This window comes from Populus nigra, chromosome 18 (assembly GCF_951802175.1).
Source record: "Populus nigra chromosome 18, ddPopNigr1.1, whole genome shotgun sequence".
NCBI lineage: Eukaryota > Viridiplantae > Streptophyta > Magnoliopsida > Malpighiales > Salicaceae > Populus > Populus nigra.
Genome location: NC_084869.1, coordinates 3,040,532 through 3,051,993, shown reverse-complemented (window position 1 = coordinate 3,051,993; position 11,462 = coordinate 3,040,532). Strand labels below are relative to the sequence as shown.

General features: G+C 32.2%; 1 protein-coding gene across 3 annotated transcripts; it reads left to right on the top strand.

Annotated features, from left to right (window-relative positions):
• The first annotated feature begins 4,087 nt into the window (after positions 1–4,087).
• On the top strand, positions 4,088–11,327 carry LOC133677894 (uncharacterized). Of its 3 annotated transcripts, XM_062100031.1 has the most exons (8): positions 4,088–4,412; positions 4,497–4,848; positions 8,539–8,583; positions 8,671–8,741; positions 9,920–9,984; positions 10,077–10,166; positions 10,367–10,459; positions 10,588–11,327. In XM_062100031.1, exons 1-8 carry the CDS (start codon positions 4,355–4,357, stop codon positions 10,987–10,989), a joined length of 1,176 nt encoding a protein of 391 aa, XP_061956015.1. In that variant the 5' UTR covers positions 4,088–4,354; the 3' UTR covers positions 10,990–11,327. The 3 variants fall into 3 exon arrangements, with proteins under 3 accessions (XP_061956015.1, XP_061956014.1, XP_061956013.1); XM_062100030.1 differs by having other exon boundaries at positions 4,088–4,848; positions 8,539–8,577; XM_062100029.1 differs by having other exon boundaries at positions 4,088–4,848.
• The last annotated feature ends 135 nt before the right edge of the window (positions 11,328–11,462 follow it).

Sequence of the window (11,462 nt, the reverse complement as noted above, 5' to 3'; positions counted from 1 at the left end):
CCAATCCTCAACAAATTAGGCCCGAATGATGAAATAAAAAAAAATCAATTACACGAAAAGATCTAAAAAATAGCAATTATAAGAAATAAGGTGAAAATCAAAATTAAAACTAAATTAGAGGGTAAGAACAATTCTTTGATTGTAGGGTTAAATAGAAAGAAAAAGAAAAAAAAATTAAAAGAATAATGACCAAATTAAAAAAAACAAATCTAACACAAACTTGAATTGAATGATGAAATTGAAAGCTATCAAAACCATGACAAAAAGGTCAATGAAAAAAATGAAAAATTAAAAGAAGAATGATCAAGTTAAAAAACAACATAATAACTTATAATTGAGGATTAAATTGAGAATAAATAAAATTTTAATAAAAAGATCAAGGATAAAAAATAAAAATTAAAAAAAAAGGATTGAAGTTGAAATAGATAAAAAATTATTAACTTGTATTTTTCAAGCATGAAAGAGAAAAAAAAATACTGACCAATGAGAAATCAACCAATAAGAAACCACCCAAAATTCGTCAACCTGCACCATATTGGCTGGAAAAGGATGCATTGGTACATCCAACAACCAATAGAAAGGCATTTCTGTCACTAGAAGATGATGCATCACCATCTAAAATGTGCGAGAGCATTTTATATTTAGATAAAATAGCAAAGATAAAAATATAATTAATTAATAAATTAGAAATAAAAATATAAAATATAAAATAGATTTTTATATTTTTAAAATAAATAATATATAACATACATATCTCTTTTATATTTATTATCTCTTTATTATTATTATTATTCTTATGAGATACGTAGTTAACTGCTACTCAATAAACACCACACAAATAACATGGGTGTTGTGAAAGAAAAGTGTTTAAGAACCAGACATCATCTTACACGTGTCAATATCAAGTCACCTCGATCGACGAAACCATTAAAATGTTGACACGTGTATAGTTGCATATTCTAGGACTTTCCTGAGCACACTAGTCGCCACGCGCACATATATGTGTACCCAGATCAATGATTATCCATCACGCCACCCACGTTCCTCCTTTTCACACGTGTCGTCAAAAGAATTCGGGGTGGCTTCCTTTCACGTGCGCCCCCTCGACTTAACTGCAATTCCAATCCCTACTCTATTCATTTCCATCCCGTTTAGTCCATAAATTGTCCCTGTACATTGCGAGGGCCAATCCATGTTTTAGAATGGTAACTACACGATGCGGCCATGCTATCTCGCGGGTCCGTTCTTTGCCATTTTATTATGAATTTTTTATAATTAATAAATAGACTCACGTGCAATTAAATTTTTTAATATATATATATATATATATATATATATATATATATTAAAAAAAGTTGTTAGCACTTGAAAAGCCTGCTACTTTTATAAGATATGTGCAAGCAACTCCGATCACCAAACACTACTTTTCATGACAATAACAAAAGCAATGCATTGAGATCTTACCAGTGGCGAAGGTGCATGTTGGTGGCGGACAGACAACGTGGCTCTGGTGGATTTTTTTTTTCTTTTAATTCTTCATGGTAAAATACAAAAAATTCCTTTCATTTGTTTTTTTATACAATTTGGTTCTTATTTTTTTGTTATTTTTTTTAAATTATTTGTTTTCTTCAATTTTATTTCTTATCATTTGATCTCATTTGGTCTTTATTTTTTTAATTATTATTTATTATTTATTTCTTTTCTAGTTAATTTTATTTTCAATTTCATCCCTTAACATTTAATTTCGTTTTATTTTTATTTCAAATGTGGTTCATTTTTTTTATTGCAATTTGTTTTGGATTCTTTTCTATTGCTTTTTTTTTTCCCTTTCCAATTTCATCTCTCATTATTTTATGATTGAGGATTTTACTTCATTATTTTTTGGATTTGTTTTTTTATGAGATTAGTCTCGAGATCATGATCATGATCATAAATTTCAAATATTAACACGAGTTCATCTCAATCTTTTTTATGTTTTTTTATTAAATTTTATTTTTTCAATTCTCATTTTTCAATGTTTGCTTTATTGAGAATTGATCTTCACACATTTTTTCAGCTTTTGTTTCTTCTATGGATTATCTCAGTTTTATATCTATAGTAGCGAGGTCAACATGTTAACCCGGGTTGACTTAAATATGTTTTTTCATTGTTTTTTGTTTTAATTTTGCCTTTCGATATTTGATGGTTTGATAATTGAACTGCATTGGCTTATTAAATTTTCTTTCAAGGGATTACTCTAATACCACAATCAGATCATCAATTTAACATACTAACCTAGATTGACTCGTGTTAGTTTTTTTTACATTTTTTTTTTGTTATTTTTTTTCAATTTCTTTATTGTTATTACAATATTTTATTCATATTATCAAAATCATTTACCTAATTAAACCTAGTTAAGTCAATAATTTAAGTTTCAATTTTTTTTTTTGCTTCTTTAAAAATGCTTGCATCAATTTAGCTTTCTTTTTTTTGTGACAGAGAAAATTTAAGCCAGCGCTTGGTGTAACGCGAGTCATGTATCCGGTACATGTCATTCCTTGAACCATGCGGTTATTATCCCTTTACATGGCTTCTACAGTTCTACCTGCGGACGGTCTTATGATTCTTTACCATTTTAATTAAATTCCTTTGCATCCTCATTTTAATAGCTTGATTCTCTAGGCCTCCAAGGTCTTGGAAATCAAGTTCTTGCCTAATCCATGCTTTAGAAGGACTAAATTGAATTTTAAAATGCAAAAACAAAAACTTTTCGTAGTTCATTCAATAATGTACTTTTATTCTTGAAATATATAAGAAAAAAAAGTGTACTAGTATATGTATTAATTGTTTTTTAAAATATTTTTATTTGAAAATATATTAAAATAATATTTTTTTATTTATAAAAAATTATATTTATAATTTGATATTAACACATTAAAACAATTTGAAGAGAAAAAAATTAATTTAACATAAAAAAATTAATTTTTTTTAAAATATTTTAAAACACAAATAGTACTCAATAACAATTGGACAGAAAACTTTACAAAAAAAAAAAAGTTTTTGAAGTAAAGGGACCAACTAAGATAAAAAGAAAAAGAAAAAGAAAAGAGTAAGGGCTTTCTTGAAATATACAGAAAAAGTGTACTAGCACGTGCAAGAGTACGTGTGAAAAGAATTAATGATGAATGGAATGACGATTGTACCGAAGACCACGCCAATAAAAAAAAACGTAATGGCTTTCTTCTCTTGTCAAGGTTTGATTTTTTTATTTATGATTGTTTGACGCTGCGGTTAGCTAATATTATTTTGATACGTCAATGATAAAAATAAATTTTAAAAAATAAAAAAATAAATTTAATATATTTTTAAATATAAATTCTTTAAAAAACAATACCAAATTCACTGTCATAAATAAAAGAAAATGATAAATTTCATAGTTTTTAGATCCGGTTCGGTTTAAGACCCGGATTCCGGGTTTTGACCGGATTATCGAGTTAATTTTTTTTTAAAATCAAAACGACGACGTTTTAATAAAAAAATCAACAAATTGCAACTAGGTTTTTGACCAGATTACCGGGTCAGTAGGGTCATACCGGATTTTTTTTTCCTGTTTTTTTCAACTCAACTCGGTTTTAATTTCGAGTTAGCCTGACGAGTCGGGCTGGATTTTAAAATTATGATAAATATATTAAGTGATAATTGTCATTGAAAAGATGCATTAACAAGGTTTTAAACCAACACTCACAATAATTTCACGTTAACAAGACTAAAATTCGAACTTGAATTCCAATTCTTACTCTTTTTATTTATTATAATAATAACCTTAGGCTATTGGTATGAAAATATGTTTCATTTCTTAATCAGATTAATATGAAAAATGCATCATTATTGCTATTTAAATAAATAATTTAGTATCATTAACGTATAGACTTTATGGAAAATATTATCAATGTCAATTTTTTATTTTATAAAAAAAGTATAATAAAGCCCATTTACATATTAACCAAAACTATATTTGTTAAATAATTTAAAAAACACATCTCTAATATCAACATAGTACATATAATTATTTTCTTTCATTATTTTTTAAAACGTGATAAAACGTGATCACACATGGTGGTTTCTTTGTTTGGTTCATGAGAAAAAGAAATTGAGGGTGTATCTGTCACTAAAATTAACCACCCATTTCCTTCTCTTTTTTTTCCTCGCTGTTTATGTTATATGAACAACAATCGTTTTCTTAACGTTATAAAAAACCTCCCCTTCGCCCTTTTTTTTATGTTTTATGTTCAAAAATCATTTTCAAGACGAAACCAAGCGCAAGTTTTAAGAATTTAAAGGCACTGGTAGTTATCAAGAAATTAAGGATTAATCCATGGCTTCAAAGGCAGCAACACCATCATCGCCGTCCTTTATTCTAACGTCCGGTGCAAGTGGGAGAATTACTGCATTATTTTCCGTTCAAGCGTTAAAAAGCTTGTTGATGCTGATAAATGCATTCTTTTTGATACTTTTAGCCCCTTTCCGCGGCCGGAGACGGATGGTGGTGGCGGCAGCGAGGGGGTCATCTTCGTCTTCGTCGGGTGATCAGAAATCCAAGGATGATAGGTTGTTGCAGGAAACTAGTAGTGGGGTCCACCGGACCAAGTTGCGGGTCCCGGCAACAATTGTGCCATGGAAGAGTGCTGGTGGTGGTGGTAGGGTGACGGCGGTTGTGGATCCGGAAGTGGGGGGCAGGCGGGCCATTGCGATAAAGAGGGTGTTACAGGATGATGACACCAATACGGTTAGGGAATTTTCACTGTTTGTTACTGCTCGAAGTGACATCCTTTTTACCCAGTCGTGGACCCCAGTTTCTGCTAAAATCAGGTATGTTCGTTGAATTTTATGTTTTTATTATTATGATTCTGTCTTAATTTTGAGTGGTTGATTAGTTGGTTGTTTATTGGTGATAATTCAATTAATTTGATGAATTGTGTTCGATTATGATTCAAATAAGGACACTTCCTCATGTCTTTGGTAATTGGATGGTTAAAAGAAAGAAGGGTCCTGTTTGTTGTTAGCAGAAAATTCACTGCCATAATTTTTAAATTTATTGATGGAATTTTCTTTTATTTATAGTCAAAATTAAAATGTCAGAAAAACTCTAGAAATTGATTTATAATTTGTTGGTGAGTTCATTGATAATAATGATAAATTTATTAATAGCAAAAACACGCAAAAAAAAATCAGCAGTTTCATTTCGTTAGTATTTCTATCAGTGAATATAACATATTACCGATTGAAAAATTATATGTAATTTTATCGATGATTTTTTTGTCTGTCGATATTCTCTCTTAGTGAATTTGATATATAACCGACAAACAGATTGTTTGTAATTTCATTGGTGATTAAACAATAGCAATAACATTTGTAGTAATTTTTTTTCAACTCTTTAGAATATATCAATAGACTAAGTTTGTTCATAACCCCATTAGCAATAATTTAAGAATATTTTTTTTTCAAAAAATCTATCAAATAGAAGTAGAAAATAATTAAAATAAATTAAATTAATATAAAAATCAAATATTTATGACAAATTTAAACATTTATAACTTCAAATACAATTAATCTAGAATAGAGGCGCTGGAGGAGGAGGCGGGTCTTTGTCGGGATCGTGGAGCCAATAAGAGAGAGCACATGTACCACCCATTTGTGATTTAATCTCCATTACCAATTGGTGGAGTTTGACTGTCTCAACACTAAGTCGTTTATAATCAGCAGTAAGATGAGTCGTCTGAGTGAACTTGTTGATCAAAAATTGCCTCAAACTTCAGAGTTTTAGTGCTCGGAACCAATTGTGATCATCCCACAGTTGAAACACTACAGACCATCCACAAGTCCTCGATTGTAGTGTTAAAGAGACCGTACACCCGATGATTTTGCCTCCAACCACTTGTGCAGTGACCGATAACTTACTATGATTTGTATATCCATCTTATAATGATTTGTCAAATTCTTTCAAAAGATCAAAAAATCTAGCCGTGTTTTCATTAGGTTCTTCATATATGATTGGATATTAACTGATATAACCTTAATTCATTCTCATCGTATCCATAACCATATTCCTATAAGAATTGCTATTATCATTTACAACTTCGTACATGCTGTTAGAACTAAAAGTTGACCTAACCATTCTATTTACCATGGCCTCATGAGGAATATATGGTTTTTCATGAGCAAATCAACACAAGTATCTCTCCATAAATCTTTTTTGTAGAAGATGCATTGTTACAACATCTGGATCGAGATGTTTTTTATTTTCACACCTCTTACATAGACTTTTAATATCACCTCCACTTATATTTCTCGGATTAGTTAGATAGTGTGTAATTAATAAAATTTTGAACCCCATTATAATAATCCATCCTACGCAACCTTTCGAGTGAATCTTGATACATTCATGAACGATTATCCATTACTTATATCAAATCTATATAGAATATTGATGACAACATGTATAAATTAATTATGTAAACTAAATAAATTTGCAAACATTAGTTTAACTCAAACTTATTCAATCTATTATAGTACTCTTAATTCATTATCAATATCTATATATATTTAAATTTCTATATTCGTTAAAAATATTTTTAAAATATAAAACATAAATTTAATAGTACTCTTGTAGTGTAAATTTTTATTATTAAAAATTTCTATACATTCCAGTTTAGTATATTCTGTTTTATTGTTTGCATTAAGTAATTTACTTATGACCTAACTGTTTCTTTGAGTTTGTTACAAGGAATATGCAGATTGATCACCTATGTATTCTTCTTGCTTATATTGCCACTTATACTAAACCTGTTTCCTGGTTTGTTTTAGCTGAGTTACGTCACTGTTTGGAATGTGCAGATAGATTTTATGCTTATTCTTCTTGTTTTGAATTTTTGAATGCTGCAATTCAGAAAAGTTTCATGTTTAAAATATGTTGATGCGTTGCCTTCACTTTGTCTGTTGATGGGAACTGCACATAAATGGCTGCATTTCCAACAGCACTGATTAATTAGACAAGATATTCTTGGACATCACTATTGTTTCAATCACCTATTGTTAGAATACCGCCCCTTGTCTGGAAGGAATAATAAGGTCGGAGTAGATTGGCCAGGAACCCCCCCTCCCCCAAGTAAAGCCATTATTATTTGGCTGGTTTAAAATCCAACATCTCTTTCACCTGGTCCCCTCCTTCCTCCTTCCCTTGTCACCTGCATTATGGTGCCAGTCTTCAAAATGCCACTTGCATCAGAGAGATTGAATTCAATGCTGTTAATACTGTTTGTAGTGTCTGAGGCTACCCATATATTTTCTGACAAGCCCGTCTATAGGCACATGAGTCTAACGGATTGAATTCTTCTTTAACATGATTTGGCAGATGCTTCATATGGACATTGAGTTATGAGAAAATGAAACATCTAAAAGTATAGTTTTGTGTCGGATCAAACACAATTAAAGGGAATAAATAGGTTTGATTCACATTCTGTTTCTAATTGGTTTAGTAGACAGAGCAAAAACGAATTTATCTTAAGCAGAGCAGCAAGTTTGAGTCAAATTCTGCTGCCTGAAATTGTGCAACTTGTTTTGAGTTGACGACTAACTAGGCAATAGAGGAGCATAATGACACTCGAATGAGTTGTGATTATCAATCACGTGTGTAATACACATGCTGGAACCAGTATTCTTACATTCCATGCTTGCTGTACACACATGATGCAGATTTAACCATCTTGACAGTTGAAGCCCTTGAGTATCACGACATTTCTCTAATTACAAATTTAGCAGGATAAAACTTTAAATTTTTGAAAGTTTAGTTTCATGGTTTTTCACTGAATTAATAACCTGAATTTGCAGAGAATTTTTAAGGACACTGCCCTGCTACTGTTGGAATGTTTTGGCGTGCTTTTGGAATACCAAGAAAATGATTAACTGGAAAAACCAAAAGCTAAAATATTGTATGTCATTAATGAGACAATTTGTTTAGTTGGGGTTTTCACACGCTGCTAATCCATATAACCTCAAATCTTCATAGAAAATAGTACATCCTGTCCTTATTCTATAGCTTACTAACAATCACATGTAGGTAATTAAGCCTATATCCTTGGTGCTAGTGTGAAGGAAGTGATGCTATTTTCATCTTTTGTTTTTTTTTTTTCCTGCTTAAATCTGTATAACCTCAAATCTTCATAGAGAATAGTACATCCTGTCATTTCTGCGGCTTACTAACAACCAACTGTAGGTGATTAAGCATATATTATTGATGCCAGTGTGAAGGAAGTGATGCTGTTTTCATCTTCTTCTTCTTCTTCTTCTTTATGTTTTTGGTTCCACAGTGACTGTGAATCACTAGGCGACCTCAGGCTTAATATAAGATTTTAATAATTTCAATTTGTCTTCATGTTATGGAGTTAATCATGGTGGTTTTTATTTGTTATAAGTTCATTCTTTTACTTTGTTCTGGAAGAGTACAATGACTTATGCTTTCCTGGTGCAATGTCCTAACATTAAATCACATATCTTTTGTAGGGGGCTGGTTGTTCTGATGCATGGTTTGAATGAACACAGGTTTGTGTATGTGCCTAATGGTCCATTTGGAAGTCATTTTCTGTTGATTCTATTGTTTGATTATTATATCACAATACCATTATTTACAAACAGTGGCAGATATAATGACTTTGCAAAAGAGTTGAATGCTAATGGATTTAAGGTGTATGGAATGGATTGGATTGGTAAGTTTGAAATTTTACATGGTTGTTTGGATTTTTCATTCTTGATGAGACAAAATAATCTCTCTGTGCTTGCTTGGTATCACTACCTTGCATATTGGTGATCATAGTTGCAGTGGAATTTGCGTCTTTCTTGTACTCGAAGAGTTTTAATTTTTGAACTATATCCTTCGAACAAAACCTTTTGGTTTCTTTGTGGAGATGAAAGTGAAACATATATGATAGTATGATCTCATGTCTTCTTGACAAATGTCTTGATTTGGCCCCCCTGGTATGAGTGTAATCTTAATCATTTGATGAGTTCCTCTAGAGGCCAAGATTTGTGGTTTCTGATTCATTAAGAGGTGCCGGGATCATATTCCATACAATCATGATGCTTAAAAGAGAGCTGAATTGTCTCATCATAGGATTCCCTTGAGCTTATGCAATGACACAAAAAGAAAAAAGAAAGTCTTTCTTATTAAGAGGAGTTATAAAACACAGGCTGTTATACTGACTTCGATTATTAAAACCTTTTCGACAATGGTCATTTTCTTTATCTGCTCATGATATTGCAGAGCAGCTTGTTTTACTCCTGCTGTTTCTTAAAGGGATCATGTGAAGCAGGATGGATCATTAAGTTCAGATCGTATTTCAAGTCGATGCTTATGAAATTGATTCAACAAACTTAGTAAAGAGTGCAAACTGGAAGAAATAAGTTGTCTATTTTAGTAGTGCAAATGCGCTGTCATGATAGCTGAGTGATAACATTGACACCTGAATTAAGATCTGGTATTTCTGTTGCGATTCAAAGTAGCTGGTGAAGCTGCATGTCCCCCCCCCCCCCCCCCCCTCCTTTTTTTTTATGGCTTAAGCAAAAATGCATCTAGCTTCTTTATTTTGTACGTTGTTGATTTTCCTTGTGCAATCCAATTCACTTCACCAACTATTTTTTTTTTAATTTTATTAAAATGATATCTTTCTAAGTTCATTTTCATTTCCACTTCCCTCTCCGTCTGGTATGGGTGTGAGGGCTGTTGTGTAGCCACTCATATTGAAGGGCTTTAGCTGCATAGTTTCTGTCAGCAACTTGTTGCTTTGTTAATTAGATTACATGGTGCAGTATCTTCTGAATATTAGTAACGAGTTTTTGTTTCTTTATGTATTTTTTCTAACCTGTTCAATCCTTTTCTCCAAACCAGGACATGGTGGGAGTGATGGTCTACATGGATATGTTCATTCTCTTGATTACGCTGTTGATGATTTGGTATGTTTTGATTTGTATCCACAAGATGCTGGTGGGTTTATTTTGCATCCGATGAATCTAAATGCACTTTATTCTTGTCCAACATTGTACAGAAATCATTTCTTGACAAGATCTTAACAGAAAATCCCGGGTTTCCATGTTTTTGCTTTGGGCACTCAACAGGTGCAGCCATTGTTCTCAAGGTATATGGTTGCTTTGCAATTATAGTCTCTTGTATTTCTCTAAATGTATCATTTAGTAGAAGCTCCCTGTTAATGTGCATGCCTGGGTCTATGCACCAGTTCCTTATTGCAGGGCAAGATCCAATAACAATATGTGAAATCAAGGTTCATGTAGTTATTTCTCTATCAATCTTCACTTCTTTTTTTGAGTAAATTTGCAGGCGATGATGGATCCAAAAGTCGAAGCCCGTGTATCTGGTGTGGTATTGACTTCACCTGCAGTAGGAATTCAGCCATCCCATCCTTTGGTTGTGGTAAGAATCTCTGTTATACTCGACTTTCTAGTTTATAAACTACAGAAAGACATTGGGTGTTATTTTGTTGATGTGAGAACGGAAATCAAATCACTAAACGTGATGCCCTTCTTTTTTCTTCATGACAGATACTAGCCCCAGTTATGTCATTTTTGTTACCAACTTTCCAGCTTAATTCAGCAAATAAGAACGGCATGCCAGTTTCTCGGGACCCAGATGCACTAGTGGCTAAGTATTCGGACCCGCTGGTCTACACCGGATCTGTCAGGGTAAGGACTGGCTATGAAATTCTCCGAACAACTGTCTATTTACAGCAGAATCTGAAAACATTGCGGGTTCCATTTCTTGTTCTTCATGGTGCTGCTGACACTGTAACTGACCCGGCTGCTTCTCAAAAACTTTATGAAGAAGCATCCTCAACAGACAAGACAATCCAACTATTAGAAGGTTTCTTGCATGATCTCCTAATTGAACCAGAACGGGAAGAAATCATGAAGGACATAATTGATTGGTTTAATTGTAGAGTGTAAAAGGTTAGGTAGTGCAATGATAGAAATCATTGAAATCTTCACTAACCAAGAGACAACAAAATCATAAAGTAGTAGAAGGCTTCCCTTTGTTCAGCAGCATTTTTTTATGCTCTGCTGCTTCAAGTCTTCCATTTAAGCAGATAAGTTTTTATTGCTGAATAAGATTCAGCATTTTTTTTTTGTTGAAACTGGACAACGTTGTTTTTGTGCTCTTTTCACGTAGTGTAATATTACGTGGAGTATGAAGGAGCCATCCAAAACCCAAATATATATTGTAATTGTTGCCTGCAATGTCTTTGAAAAATGAGAATTGCTTGCAGGTCAGGAGCATCTTCCCATCATTGTTGTAGGCAGCCCAGTTGGCCACCATAAACACACCTTCAATTTTCTTTTCCTGACTGTTTGCATGCATAGTTAAACGAGTATTCTGCTTGTTAATAGAGACTTAAGTATGGGATTCCAATTCTTAACAT

What these genes read in the sequence shown, in the direction of transcription:
- LOC133677894 (XM_062100029.1), top strand. Translation starts at nt 4,355, where the DNA reads ATGGCTTCAAAGGCAGCAACACCATCATCGCCGTCCTTTATTCTAACG. An exon ending in TTGAATGAACACAGGTTTGT is followed by an intron (nt 8,584 to 8,670) that starts GTATGTGCCTAA and finishes ATTTACAAACAG; the next exon opens with TGGCAGATATAATGACTTTG. An exon ending in ATTACGCTGTTGATGATTTG is followed by an intron (nt 9,985 to 10,076) that starts GTATGTTTTGAT and finishes AACATTGTACAG; the next exon opens with AAATCATTTCTTGACAAGAT.